The sequence below is a fragment of the Danio aesculapii genome, chromosome 5, assembly GCF_903798145.1.
Source record: "Danio aesculapii chromosome 5, fDanAes4.1, whole genome shotgun sequence".
NCBI classification, from domain to species: domain Eukaryota; kingdom Metazoa; phylum Chordata; class Actinopteri; order Cypriniformes; family Danionidae; genus Danio; species Danio aesculapii.
The window spans coordinates 60,758,243-60,774,497 of NC_079439.1; the positions used below are offsets into that span (position 1 = coordinate 60,758,243).

General features: G+C 35.7%; 1 protein-coding gene across 1 annotated transcript in view; it reads left to right on the forward strand.

The window, feature by feature from the left end:
* man2a1 (mannosidase, alpha, class 2A, member 1) overlaps nucleotides 1-16,255 on the forward strand; it is a 140,421-nt gene that overhangs the window by 31,174 nt on the left and 92,992 nt on the right. Inside the window, exon 5 of the mRNA XM_056458605.1 lies at nucleotides 6,866-6,993. Coding sequence (XP_056314580.1) covers nucleotides 6,866-6,993 — 128 coding nt within the window. The remainder of the gene's footprint in view (nucleotides 1-6,865; nucleotides 6,994-16,255) is intronic.

Consider the following 16,255-nt stretch of genomic DNA (forward strand, 5'->3'; position numbering starts at 1 on the left):
ATAAAATAGAAAAAACATAGCATGGCAAAATATCTGATCTGTGAGGTATTTTTAGCTGAAGCTACACAGACTCGTTTTGAGATTTGAGACTTTGCTTAATAGGTCACCTTTAAAAAAAATCGGTCATAAAAACACTGTGTAAAGGTTTGTTTTGTTGACTTGTTTTTCCCTCCCGCCGTACTGAATGTCATGTATGTATGTGTACCATTCCACCCCTAGTTTGTAGCACATATTTATTTCCCTAACAGCTTTCAAAATGTCTTCATGTATTTGATTTGAAGCCATAGATTATCAATTGTATTCCCTTTAGTCGTCAGTGCATGCCGCACATGACAGCAGAGTCACCACAGGAGAGGATAGGCTCTAAATGCATATCAAACATACAGCCATGTTCGCTGTTGTTCTAGCCATGGGAAAAGAGACACAAATGTCATGTGGAAATGTAATAAGCATTTCCGCTGTGGCTTTGAATTCCAATTAGAGCATCTTTCAAAACGGCCTGAGGTGAAGGCTGAAGCCAAATGAAAAATACAACGCCAATATTTATTCACTATTGATTTGATGCACTGAAATAGTTTGAAGCAAACAAGCCCTCTTCTTTTTGAACATTTGCACCCCCCCCTCCTCACCTCACCCCCATTTATTTCCAGGATGGCCTTGGCTGACTCCAAATCAGGATTTTTGGCAGGCATGAGCAGGTTTTATTTCATTTTATATCAGCCGAATCAGGGTCTAGCATAATGATTCAATTTCTTTTACTGCCACATACATGGAGGTGTATCTTCAGAATAAATCAAGTTGTCTGTGCTCGGGAGCCTGCCTTTTGCGTTACTGAAATGGAAACTGGAGATAAGTCCATAAATTGTAATATGTGCTGACATGTGTACGTTTAATTTGCACTATTGCGAATAAGACTTTTCAGATATTTCATATGGCAATCAAAAAGCATGTCAACACTTTTTGATCTTGATTTAACCTTACCTGAACCTCAATTTTATGAACGTTTAACTTGATATAGGAAGCAATTAGTTTTGGATTTATCTTTTCAAGAAGGTTAACCTGTATACTACAAATAGTAATATGACTTAAAGGGGACCTATTATGCAAAAATCACTTTTGTAAGGGGTGTAAATGCAGTTGTGTGGCAACAGTCTGTGAATATAACCAGCTTTTAATTAGGGCTGTGCAATATATCGTTTCAGCATCGATATAGCAATATGTGTGTTCACAATGTTCACATCGCAATATTGATTTATTAATACAATGAAGACTATACAGTGTTATTTTATATTTCATTAATCAGTTTCTGTACCTGAATATTGTTTGACTCTCCGGAAAACCCCAAAGTGATGTTTATTTTACTGCTTGTTTATTGTATTTATATATTTTTTATCCATGATTCACACTCTTACAAAATAATCTAAATTAAGAATTTCTTTCCAAATTGAGCTATTCAAGCTATCTGGTGAAACTATTCATATTGCAAAATATATCACAGAGAAACAAAAAATCACAATGTCAGATTTTTCCAATATTGTACAGCCTTACTTTTAAAGGTAAAAGTTAATTAATTTTATTAATCTGTCTGCAGATTGAATGTGTCGTCCGAGGTGGAAAGCCCCGCCCATTAGTGATGATCTCTCCCCTACATTAGCATAGAATGTTAGCCTTGTTTCAATGATTTTAAAGCTACAGTCACTAAAATGGCACAATTAAAATCAAAGCCTAAAAGGGGCTCTTTCAAACTGTCGTAATTCGTAATTTACTTGGTATGTCAGAGTTGTTACAATTCTTTTCTTGATGGTTCATTGTATTCACTGAATACAAAATTTTCGTCTTCAATTTTCGTTTTGCAGGTAAAATTCATCATTCATCATTTTGTGTCAATCACTTTTACACTCTGCATCAGAAACTTTCATCCAGCATAAAAATATGGTTACATTTTTGTTCATTTTTTTATTTTTGGCATTTTTGCCTTTATTTTTCAGGACAGGTTGACAGGAAGCTAAATGGGAGAGAGAGAGGGGGGTAAGATTGGGAAAGGTCCACGAGCCGGGATTTGAACTCGGGATGCCCGGGGCGCTGCCGCATGATATGTCAGTGCACTAACCACTGTGGTATCACGCAGACACTTTTTTTAATTAATTTTTTTTTTTTTTTTTTTTTTTTTTTTTTTTTTTTAATATCGTTTTGAGAGTTGTTTTGACAATTCAGAGCTACCGTAAAAGTGAAATGCAAAATTCAGAGTTCTGTCACTTGGAGCACATAGTACTTCATGACAAACAAATTGTGTAACATAGACATTTTTATTTTATTTGGATTTCACATCCAAAAATAGCTTTTTAAGAGCTGTTTTAACAATTCAGAGCAACTGTAGAAGTAAAAGTAAAAAATCAGGATGCTGTCACTCAGAGCACAGCGCACTTTATGACAAACAAATGACAAACAAATTGTGTAATATAAAGACAGAATGTGGCAGATATAGAGAACCACTGTTGTAAAGTACCATGTGCTGGTACATTTCCCATGCCAGTGTTTGACCACTGTGTGCATTTCAATGCCAGTCTCTGTTCAGGATGATTTAATTCACATACAGTTGAAGTCAGAATTATTAGCCCCCCTTTGAATTTTTTTTTCTTTTTTAAAATATTTCCCAAACAATGTTTAACAGAGCAAGGAAATTTTCACAGTATGTCTGATAATATTTTTTCTTCTGGAGAAAGTCTTATTTGTTTTATTTCATGCAGAATAAAAAAAAGTTTTCAGTTTAAAAAAAAAACATTTTAAGGTCAAAATTATTAGCCCCTTTAAGCTATATTTTTTTTCGACTCTCTGCAGAACAACCCATCGTTATACAAAAACTTGCCTAATTACCCCAACCTGCCTAGTTAGCCTAATTAGCCTAGTTAAGCCTTTAAATGTCACTTTAGGCTGTATATAAGTGCCTTGAAAAATAACAGAGAAAAATCAGAGGGGCTGATAATTCTGACTTACACTGGAAATTTGTTCTTTCTATGGCTGCAGTATAGCAAGCAAAGAATCAAAATGCCACTGATTTCCGGAAATAAACTTTGAATTTTGGGATAATCCCACGCAGCTCTTTGATAAGATAGCACATTCTCAGTTATTTTCATGCAATGGATTAGATCTTTGGTATTTTATTCGCATATAAAAAAACTGATATGAAAATTTCAGACTTCAGTGTGCAAAGACCTTAAGTCTGACAAAATTGAATTTGGTTTTTGATTTTAATGAAGGATCTAATCACTGCTGCCCTGTGGTTCATTCTGTTGACCAGAGAGAATAGCAGACCATTTTTCAAAGTAATTTTGAAAGTTTCTGTCAGTTCCATGCTGAGCTGGTGCTCTTTTGGATTTGCTACCGCTGCTCTTATTACTGGCCTCCAGAGGGCCGCGCTATACGATTTGGAGCTGAAATATTCAGCATTACAGAGAAAAGCTGCTGACTGGCAATCAGGCCTGGAGAACTCTACTTCTAATAAGGGATGCCGTTACCCAAGGTGTCTGCTGTCTGTTCAAGAAAATAATTAGTTTGCTGCAGCAAAGCTCAATAAACCTAGAAAAAAAGCATTCGGTACTATGTGTAATTGTGCATATGTGGAGAAAGTGCTTTGTAGTGAAAACCCTGGAGAAACGTTGTCTATGATGTTGCAGCGGTGAAACATTTCCAGCTCCTCTGTCATCTTCAAAGCTTTGCCTATGTTAGACTTAAAAATCGACCTATGTTCCTGTTGTTATTGTACATCTTCATATTCTGTTATCAAACAGCCTTAACGCGACAGATGGAGCATTTTCTTTCTCTAAACAGACAAATCAGAACTTTTCACCCTTGATTTACCAGTTTAAAAACCCAATTTTCTATGACCTACATGACATCAAGTAGGGAATCAGAAATACAATGCAGTACAAAGAGATTTTAATTAAAACTAAGTCACAAATTTATGAAATGTGACTATGATTGAACTAAAACTAGAAAACAAATGAGTGTAAAAAGTGACTGATTGAACGAACTAATAGCTACCCAGCAGACACACAACATCATAAGACATTATTATTAGGTTAGATTTAGGTCGCTAAGGACAATGTTATTTTGATGTCCAATATCGACGTCAAATGACATTGATATTTTGTTGATTTTAGGTTGTGTTGGAAAGTGACCAAAATCGAGACCAATGACAATCTTGAACCAACGTCATATTGATGTCAAATACTGACATTTATTTGCCAGGTATGGCAACGTCTGATAGACGTCATATTGGTAACGTCCACAGAACGTCAAGCTGTAACATCGTTAGACGTTGATATTTTGTTGTTTTTAGGTTGCGTTGGAAAGTAACCAAAATGCAACATCTATCCGACATTGGACATTGTCGTCAGCCTGATGTTGGGTTCTGATGTCAACCCGATTTTCATTTACAAACAAAATGCAACATCCCATGACGATCTGATGTCATGTTGACATCCTGTGCCTTTTGGGTAATTATTAGAAAGTTCCCTCAAAAATTTGTTGCAAATTGTCCTTGATTTAACAACAACTATTAGATCGTATAACAGTTAAACTAAAGTTAGACTAAATGTTAAACTAAGACTAATACCAAGTTCACACTGCACGGTTTTAACCCCTATTTTCTCTGTCTGTTGAGTTATGTGAAATCTCAGACAATTTCCTGAAATTGGAGGCAAATCGACATGAAAATCATACAGTGTGAATTTTAGGAAAGACGCTTTCAGAGATAATCGTTGACATATCACTGATGCCTGTGAAATAGTTGGCATGCTAAATACCTTGACAAAATCCTGCTGTGTGAAAGTGTTCTGACTGAAAAACCACATTGGCATGACCTACAGCCAATGGGACAGGACAATGGGAAGTTTGGGGAGGAGTTAGGCCACAATATCAGGTACATGGATACATGGATATGGTTTGGAGAAAGAGAACTTAGTTATTTCAGACCCGATAAATGAAGGAAAGTCTGGAAAATTTTGAAAGGAGCATCTTCGCCTTTTTGATTTTTCATCTTTCATCACAACATCTCCAGTCTTGCACTAGAACTCTTTTTTTTATCAGTTCTCGTGTGCATTTTGTTCTGAAATGTGATTTGATCCTAATTGTGACTTTCAAAAATCTTTTCAAAAATTCAAATTCCTATGTGTCAGCATAGTGGCAGATTCAAAAACAAGACTAATGTCCTATGCTAATGAAGGATGAAGGGAGAATGTGAATCAAAGTATTGATTTTATGATGTGTGATTATAAAAAATAAATTAATGAACTTTTGCCATTAGAAGCTGGTTATATTCAGAGACTGTTGCCACACAACTGTGTTTAAACTCCTAATAAAATTGATTTTTGCATAATAGGCCTCTTGTAAGTAAAAGTAGAGATAGAAATCACAGCATAATTTATGAGTGTATGATGACAGGACAAGTACCTACAGAAACATTTGTTTTGCTTAAAAGTATTCCATACTACCTACCAATGATGTTGTTAATGTAACTTTATAAATTAGTGCCCTGCATTTGAGCCTGAGCTTCGGACCAATTTTCACGTCGTAGCTAGCATGCATATCGGGTTTAAAAAAAAACGTAGAAAAAACTTTTTAAAAATGTTTAATGAGATCTAATGCGTGCAGTCCGGAAGCGCCAGTGATTCTTTGCGCATAGAGATTTTCAGCCATGTGCAATGGAGAACATAAAGAGAAATATTGCCAATGGCGAACTTAAAACTATGAAAAAACGCTAGAGGAAATGCAGGATTTCTGAAGAAAAATTGCCAATGGCTAATATAAAACTATGAAAAAAACGCTAGAGGAAAGGCAGGACTTCTGGAGAAAAATTGTCAATGGCGAACTTTAAACTATGAAAAAAACACTAGAGGAAAGCCAGGACTTCTGGTCAACTTTTCAAATAGTGACAACTTTAAATGATGAGCCAACTGGTTATGCACAATGCACAACTTGTATATTAAGTAGACTCACTGTGGCCCACATACTGCTTGGATATCGATGTCACTTAAACTAAAACTTACAAAAAAAAAAAACCTTCAAACATTTCTCTAAATTATTCTGATTAAAAAAATGAAACTAAAAACATCAACTTTCTATTAAATACAAATCTAGTCTATTTTAATGGCTATAACAGTATAAGCTGATTGGCGGAAAAAAGACAGGCTTTGGGTCGGACTTAGGCCAAAAAAATTTATAAGCTGTTAGACAAGGGTAGTGCTACAGCCTGTGCATCTCGGGCCAGGGCCAGGCTAGGGCTTAGAATTAAAGCCTGTGCAGGGCTCTATTATAAATAAACAGCGCACATACAGTCTTTTAGTCCACCTTATATGAATATGTTTTTTGTACGTACGTGTGTATTGAATAGAGACGTGATACACATTCACATTCTGTCATTGTTTAAAAAAAAAAAGTTTTTACATGGAGATGGTAAAGGTAACTGTGTATCTGTTTTCTAAAGGCATTTTCTGGCCCTGTAAATTTTAATTAGTGTAAATGAATTGGAAAAAATACCACATATGGTTTTCAATTTTTTATTAGGGGAACAAATTAGAACAAAGCAGCCTTCCTCGAACTAAATCTAAAACATGACCATGTGCAGAGCTTCATAGAAATCTATTGATGGTGTTATATTTTTAGCTGCTGTTAATTAAAAAAAAAAACTGCTTTTCATGATGCATTCAGTTCCTGATGCATCAAATCCTTACAATATGACAAAGAGTTTATGCATGCAGTTTCATGTTGACTTAAGGATTTCTCTCTCCTTTCTTCTTTTTCATCTCTCTCTCTCTCTCTCTCTCTCTCTCTCTCTCTCTCTCTCTCTCTCTTTCTTTCTGTGTAGGCTGGTAGAGAACGGTCAGCTGGAGGTGGCTACAGGAGGCTGGGTGATGCCAGACGAAGCCAACGCACACTACTTTGCATTGATAGATCAGTTAGTCGAAGGCCACCAATGGTTGGAGAGAAATTTGGGTATGTACTGTAAATCATTTTGGCTAATTTAGGAATGCTTCTCATCAATTTTCTGTTGGCTTGAAATAAAAAAACGTTAGATATCGCCACACTAAATCTAAGACGGCAGACACATGTAGAGTCAAAGACTAAGGCTGCTTTTACACCGCACTGTTCAAGTGACTCAATTCTGATTTTATTTATTTTTTTCTCCCATGTGGCACAGATCGGATATGGCCCATGTATGTGTAAGCAGGAACAAATCACATGGATTCCGATTTACTCAAATCAGATTCAGGCCTTGTTCATGTGTGGAAATTTATCCGATATGAATCGGATCTGTGTTCTCGTGTCTGCAGTGTAAGCATGTAGATGTAGATTTTCACCTGTCAATGCGAGTCGCACGTCATTAAAAAACCATAGCGAATGACGTCAAGTCTGACACTTTTATTTCAGAATAGACTTCAGCCGAGTCCCAAACCTTAAATCTCACACACGAGGACTTGAACAGCTTTTATATTGTCATTAAGCACAGGTATTTAAGCATGTTAACGAGAGCGAGAGAGTCCAATGTCCGCCACGTAACCAATATAAATGAATATAAAACTAGTGAATACATCACGTGCATAAATCACGTCATGGATTACATTAAAATGCCTAAAGGTTTAAAAAAAGCCTATATATTAAAAGAAGATGGACAAATGAGAACCTTTCTGTCATAAACTATAGTAAAACAGCTTGTCAAAAGCTGCTAACAGATTACGTACAGGAATACACAAAAGAGCGCTCTTTAATTAGCAGCTGTCAGTTATCTTTTTTCCTGGCCATTGCCGTCCATTAATAAAGTATGCTTCACACAGGTGAGTGGGATTGACAAACCACTTGTATAAACGTGCTTTGCTCTTAGTTCTTTAGGCACTAAGAGTTAAATTGTATTATTAACACTTTTTGTGTATTGTAATGTAAATATAAAGTGTATTTATATATCGCATTTATCGTGTATGGCCATACACCCAAAACACATCACAATCATGAGGGGGGGTCTCTCCACATCACAACCAGTGTACAGCATCCACTTGGATGATGCGACGGCAGCCACAGGACAACGGCGCCAGTGCGCTCACCACACACCAGCTATAGGGGGAGTGGAGACACTGTGATAGAGGCAGTTCGGCGAATGGGGATGATTTCAGTCTCTGCTAATATCATTTCATTTTATTTGTGACACATTTCTGTACAATTTATATACAGTGCATCCGGAAAGTATTCATAGCGCCTCACTTTTTCCACATTTTTTTATATTACAGCCTTATTCCAAAATGGATTAAATTAATTTATTTCCTCAAAATTCTGCACACAATACCCCATAATGACAATGTGAAAAGATTTTTTGAAATTTTTACAAATTTATTAAAAATAAAAAACCTGAAAAATCACATGTATATAAGTATTCACAGCCTTTGCTCAATTTTTTTGTTGATGCACCTTTGGCAGCAATTACAGCCTCAAGTCTTTTTGAATATGATGCCACACGCTTGGCATACCTATCTTTAGGAATTTTTGCCCATTCCTCTTTGAAGTACCTCTCAAGCTCTATCAGGTTGGATGGGAAGCGACGGTGTATAGCCCTTTTCAGATCTCTCCAGAGATGTTTAATAGGATTTAGGTCTGGGCTATGGCTGGGCCACTTAAGGACATTCAGGGAGTTGTTGTGAAGCCACTCCATTGATATTTTGACATTGTGCTTTGGGTCATTGTCCTGCTGGAAGATGAACCGTCGACCCAGTCTGAGGTCAAGAGCACTCTGAAGCAGGTTTTCATTCAGGATGTCTCTGTACATTGCTGCATTCATCTTTCCCTCTATCCTGACTAGTCTTCCAGTTTCTGCTGCTGAAAAACATTCCCACAGCATGGTGCTGCCACCACCATGCTTCACTGTAGGGATGGTATTAGCCTGGGGATGAGCGGTGCCTGATTTTCTCCAAACGTAACACCTGGCATTCACTCCAAAGAGTTCAATTTTAGTCTCGTCAGACCAGAAAATTTTGGTTCTCATGGTCTGAGAGTCCTTCAGATGCCTTTTTGCAAATTCGAGATTGGCTTCTATCTGGCCACTGGTGGATTGCTGCACAGATGGTTGTTCTTCTGTAAGGTTCACCTCTCTCCACAGAAGAACGCTGGAGCTCCAACAGAGTGACCATCGGGTTATTGATCACCTCCCTGACAAAGGCCCTTCTCCCCGATCACTCAGCTTAGATAGCCAGCCAGCTCTAGGAAGAGTCCTGGTGGTTCCAAACATCTTCCACTTACGGATGATGGAGGTCACTGTGCTCATTAGACCTTTTAGTGTAGCAGAATTTTTTTCTGTAATCTTCCCCAGCCTTGTGCCTTGAGACAATCCTGTCTTGGAGATCTACAGACAATTCCTTTCTCTTCATGCTTGGTTTGTGCCTTGACATGCAATGTCAACCCTGGGACCTTATATAGACAGGTGTATGCCTTTTCAAATCATGCCCAATCAACTGAATTTACCACAGGTTAACTGCGGTAAATTAATTAAATTAATCTGCTGAAACATGTCAAGAATGATCAGTTGAAACAGAATGTACCTGAGCTCAATTTATAGCTACACGGTAAAGACTGTGAATACTTCTGTACATGGGATTTTTTAGGTTTTCTATTTTTAATAAATTTGCAACAATTTCAAAAACTTTTTTTTACATTGTCATTATGGGTTATTATGTGCAAAATTGTGAGGAAATAAATAAAATTAATCCATTTTGAAAAAAGGCTGTAACAAAAAATGTGGTAAAAGTGAAGTGCCATGAATACTTGCACTGTAAAATATACAGTTGAATGCAGAATTCAATTCTTGTTATCCTGTTTAATTTTAATTATTTTATATTTTCCCCCAGTTTCTGTTTAACAGAATTTTTTAACACATTTCTAAACATAACAGTTTGAATAGATAATTTCTAATAACTGTTTTCTTTCATCTTTGCCATGATGCCAGTACATAATATTTTACTAGATATATTTTACGATACTAGTATTCAGCTTAAAGTGCAATTTAAAGGTTTAACTAGATTAATTTGGTTAAAGTTATCAAGTTAAAGTAATTAGTCAATTCATTGTGATCAACAGTGGTTTGTTCTTTAACAAAAAAAAAAATTGCTTAATGGGGTTACTAATATTATTACTTAAAATGTAAAAAAAAAAAACATAAAACTGCTTTTATTTTAGCATAAATAAAATTTTTTTTAAATAAAAACATAAAAATATAAAACTTAACATATTATACGAAAAACTATAAAAATTTTCTTGCTTCATTAAACATAATTTGATAAATATTTGAAAAAGAATAATGATTGCACCTGAGGATTTTGCCCTCAACTGTATATTAAAATGAGAAAATTTTATATAAAGAATGTCATATGTCTGATTTTACCAGTCATGAATGGACTACAGTGTTTATATGTAGTGAGTGTCTGAGTGCAAACATACTTATGCCGCGATCACAGTGCACTTTTCGCCCCATAGACTTCCAGTCACACACAAGTAAATGCGACAAACCAGAAACGCTAGCATGTGCGACAAGTTTCGCTGTTCGTTACGTTGCAAAGTTTAACCTTGGTGAACTCTGACCTGCAGAATCGCATAACGTGAGACAAATCAAAGATAAAAACATGTGTCTGCACCAGTGGTGTAGTGGTTAGTGCTCACGGCGACCCGTGATGTAGTGGTGTAGTGGTTAGTGCTCAAGGGTAAGTGCTCACGGTGACCCGAGTTCGATTCCCGCCTCGTGGTCCTATGCCCATCCTTGCCCTCTCTTTGCTCCCCATGCTTTCCTGTCAATACTCTACACCTTCCTATCCATTAAAGGTGAAAACCCTGAAAAAAGAATTATATAAAAAAATGATAAAAACATGACCTGTCTGTACAGAAATTTATATTTTAGACCAATCGCTCGCTTTTTTTTAAATGGCTCATCATCTTGTTTAATCCCACCTCTTTTCGTAGCGCCTTATGACAGAATTTCGCATGCTCAAAATCTAGTGTGACTGCAGCATTAGAGTATTGCTCTAACACTAATCAAACATGCTAATCAGTGTCTTGAAGATCACCAGAAAGCTATAGGCAGGTGTATTTGATTAGAGCTAAACTTTGGACATCTGGCCTCCGGGGCCAAGTTTGCCCATCCCTGTGCTAGCATAATTTTGCATATTCAAATTCAGAATCATAAATATATTTGTATTCTGGTTTCAACACTGCACTGTGCATTACAAAACAGGACAGAGTTCTATTCAAGTCCACCACCTCGAGTCAATATCAAATGTCCATTTTCCAAGTGATTAAAAGTACAGTTTTAACCATATCCCTTAAAAGAAGTAATAATTGCAAACACTAATTTAATTTTGGCTTTTAACTTTTGAAGTTGAGTCATTTTGTGATATGTGTATTGGACCGTGACTTGAGTGTATCATTACACCCCTACTGTGTACTCTCAAAGGTCTTGTGAAATCAAAATTTACAATCTTTATATTTCTAGCACACACTAGCTATGTTTCCATCCAAAAATGCGAATTAACTTTATGCGCAAAACTGGATTATCGCATAAAAGATGTGTGAATAAAGCAGCATTTGCATCCAACGAATCAATGCGAATAAAATCATCATTTCCTGATTAACTGCCGCCAAATATCAACAGTAAAAATGGAATTTGCTGCAGTAGGAGAAGCTGTGTCGATCTTTTCTTCATTTAATAAACGACTTGCCCCTCAAAGGCAATCCTGACACGCAGTGAACGTGTGGTGGCGTTTGAAGGCGTGAGACGCGGAGAACAGACGCTCTTGTATATTCTGGAGGTAATCAATAATATAATAACACTAATACTGAAACGATCAAGGCATTTTAGAATGACCAAAACAACATTTTAGGTGTTTTACAGTGTGTTCAGCCCTTCACACACATTTTTATCATCACATGATCTCTTATAACAAATGATGACCTTTTTTAATGCGTATACTGGAATATGTTCTAATAATATTTTCTTATCGAATAAAAAGTTTATCCTACTCAGTTATGCGCTTATGTTTTTATGCGCATTTTCAAAATTTATGCGCATCTTGGCATTTCCATCAACAGTTTTTATGCACATAACTAAAATGCGCATAAAAATAGGTTGATGGAAACGTAGCTACTGTTATTCTTTAGGTGAACCATTAATCCACGATTAAGTTAATCCACTAAATAAAAACGTCTATTTAGATAACCTTTAATCAAAATCTGACCAATTTTCATCCGCGTTTGGAGTTGTGGTCCTTCTGTTGACGTCAGCTTGACAGGTTCAACCTCAATATTCTAATACACACGCCTTATACCGTTAGTTTGCTGTGAGGGAATGATGCGCAAAAACAAAGCCTCGCCCCCCACTCAATATTCATTTCAGTAGGTTATATCAAAGACTATAGAATATACAAAGCGTGTAACTTATCATTTTGAATTGGGAAAAGTGTAATGGTCAATATGGCAAATAAACCTCGCCTTCTAGTACAGGAGCCAATCATCGCTCACTATATGGTGAATAAAGCCTGCCTTCTAGTACAGGAGCCAATTATCGATCGCTAAATGGCGAATAAAGCCTGCCTTCTAGTACAGGAGCCAATCATCCTATAGACTGACGATACTCTGGAGGAGCGGCTCAGTCCAGACGTGAGTTTCTTTTAGATTTTGTGTGATCCAGACGTTTAGAAATAAAACTAAAGAGAGGGTTGTTGTTTAATTTTATTGAAGATTACGAATATGAAATCTAATTATAAGCTTGGCAAGCAGTTTTGGAGAATTTGATGTTTGAATGCCTGAACATACTGCCTGCGATGCGTTTCAAAGATGGCCGCCGAGTGAAATGACTTGTCTTAAAGGGACTTTGGCTATATATACACAGCTAGTGTTTTTCAGTCAGTGATAAACTTTCAGCGAAAGTTAATGTAACTACTTTCAATCTCATAAGATTCCTTTTACAGCACTGATGTAAAGTAATTAAAATACTATCAGTTAAATAGACTTAAGCATTCATTTAGTTGTTCAAGTGTAAAACGGGTTAAAAGATTGTGTAAACGTGAGCGCCGTCAGTAGCAGCAGGTAAGCACAGAAACTCAATTAAAAATACTGGGATAAAATAAATAAAGTCTGTGTGCATATACCCTGTTGAAAGTACATCAAAATTCTGCAATAAAGGTCTCCACAACTTCCAGTTCATGTGGATTTTAACCTAAAAGTTAAGTCAGAAAGACAATAAACTTGTTTAACTGAGAAAGAACTTTCCAGTTTTCCTGTAATCTAAGGGACTGTGGGCGGTCCTAGATTGAACTGGGTAATAAAATCTTGTTTCAGGCCCATTTAAATTCTGAATCTAACTCAGTTCAATATGTAGGTCATGAAACCCAACCTTTTAAATGCAATACTGTAAGGAATTTTAGCTCCTCCACATTTTTATACTTCCCATATTGGCTCAAAGACCTTTGGGAGAATCGTTTTTTTTTTTTAATCTCCAATGTTCATTATTAGTGTATTAAAACATGGAGCAAAGCCGTGGCTCTCATTACCACACATCCACTCTACCATCTGCTCTCCTGATATCTCAGCTGTTGGTGGATCTGTTCTCAAATATAGATTGATTGGAGAGACAAATACTACAGTAGTCTTTGGCTTTCAGACAACATCTGTTTTTTTTTTTTGCCGTTGATGCCCTGCAACCAGCATTCGGGAGAACTGCTGCTGCTGTAATACGGTTTGCTCATTCTCATGTGCTCATGAATAGAGACGCGGGTCTCTTCAAGGTACACGTGTCCTTATATATGCATCTCCTGCGTTTCTCTGTTCTACAAGTCTCTTCTGTTGTAAATACCCTGCCGATTTCATTCCTAGTTTCATACTTAAAATGGGACCTTGCTGAAAGTCATTCCTAACTTAACTTCAAGGATTGTTCAGCCAGAAATGAAAATATTATGTTAATTTACGCACTATGAGGCCATCCAAAATGTATATGCAAGTTATTTTTTCCTCAGTCGAACTTTAAAGAAGTTTTTTTGTAACTGAAACTGGTCGTTGGTGATTCATAGAATATTTAAAAAATTCAATACGTGTATTTATAAAATATTAAAAAAATATATGTTTTTACAAAGGTTTTGCAGAATATAACTATTTTTCCAACAAAAAAAGGTTACATCTGTTACAAGGTTACAACACAATTGCACAGGCTTAAAAACACGGATTGTGAAATTAGTTCATAGTAATATTACAAATACATTTAATTTAATGTACATGTATTTTTTAAACTAAAGAAGATTCGATTTGTCTAACAATTCTACTTGCATAAGAAACAAGGACAAAATAATTTATGGTACGTATGAAATATGGTGTGATTCATTTGAAACATTTTGCGCTCTATTTTAATGATATAGGTGCAAAGTCTAAAGCGCATGGCGCAAAAGGATTAAGCTAAATAATGCTTTTGCTATTATTTCCAAATCTACTTTTGCTATTTTAAGGACAGAAAAAGACACTTTGCGTCGTGGCGGGGTTATGCTTATACTCTTAATGAGTTCTGGGTGTGTTTTGAGCATAATGTGCATTAAACCAATCGGAGTCTTAACTCCCATTCCCTTTAAAAGTCTGTTATGTCACACCATGGTGCATTTTCTATTTACATGGTGGAATTTGTAAGTGGAAAAACGGAACGCTTCACTATCGAGTTAAACAGACCATCTGCAATGAGGATAAAGTATGAGCCTTCTCCATTCAGGCTCTTTACTTTCTTTTTACTTTGCTTTTACTCTTTACTTTATTCCTTTACTTTCGTGGATAAGGAAATGGTGTTGTACTCACTCCACTGAAGACATTCATTAGCCTACATATTTAATTTTGTTTATTAAGCTCAAATATTTGTTTCAAAACTATTTCTAAATTCAGTTCTAATTTCCTGGAAACAAATAAACTGAGTTATACCCAAACACTTGTCCTGTTCTTATGCCCCATATGGTGATGCAGACGTCTCCAAAACCCGACAGGTGGACAAATCTAAGCTTGTTTTTATTAAAACAATTATAAATATGCGTATAATAAATAAGACTGCTAATAATAATAACATTATACAAATGCAAACTGTCATGAATGAACTGATAAAAACCCCCCTGACATGAAGAAGGCATGGAGCAGTGGTTTTTATATTTATGTAGAAAATAATAATTTTTGGAATATTTTAATCCTTTATTTTTTTTTTCATTTGTAAACATATTTGTGTATTGCTGTACATCCTGTGTGGATTAAGCAATATGTACACATTTAAGGAGCACAACTAACGCATTGTGCACTGGACTTTAGACCTGCTTTCAGCTGGTCAATTGCCCAGTCCGTTTTAGTTCCTCAAAATAGCAACGCACCAACAATGCGCCTTAACACACCTCCTTTTTAGACCAGCACACCCATGAGTCTACAAAGTGGAGCAAATACATTTACTATTTAAACGGCGTGGCGCAAAGCAGGAAAATTAAGGTTGCGTTGGTCTAAGAATAGCAACAAATCGTGCCAAACACGTCTTGCACCTTATTGCGTCGGTTGTGTAATAGCGCCCTTTATGTTTTTGTGAATATATTGATTAAATTTTGTTGATTTATAAAGACTTAAATTTAATTTATGAAAGACTTGAAGTTCATTTTAAAAATATCCTGCTTGACTCATTGTTTAAAGAATTAAAAGTTTACAGTTGTTTCTCTTGTCTATGCATTGAGATTTTTGTGGATTTTTAATATTTAATAAGTCAATTAAATTACTTATTAAGTAAGTTACTTTTCCTTAAAGTAATTAGAAAAGTGATTTAAATACAATTTTAACGATGCAATTATAATTAATTACTTTTTTGAAGGAACTTACCCAACACCTATAGTCTTCGGTGTATGCAAAGTTCAAAAGAAAAGCATCTATTTTCATTTTCATTTTCTCTGGAACAATGATAAAATGATTGACCACATGTATGTGCATTTATTCTAAACAACATACAGCAACTTCAAGCAAACAAAAACTGGGAAAAAAAAATCATACAACATGGTCATCCAGATGAATATGCACAATAATATAACATGTAAAAAAATAAAGTGCAAATAATAATCGTGAATTATCAAATAAAATAATATTCAATATGAAGTTAATTATTAATCTATACCTATTGGGAAGAATAGTTTTAATTCCAAAGGAGTAATGAAATCAGACATCAGACTTCATTTCA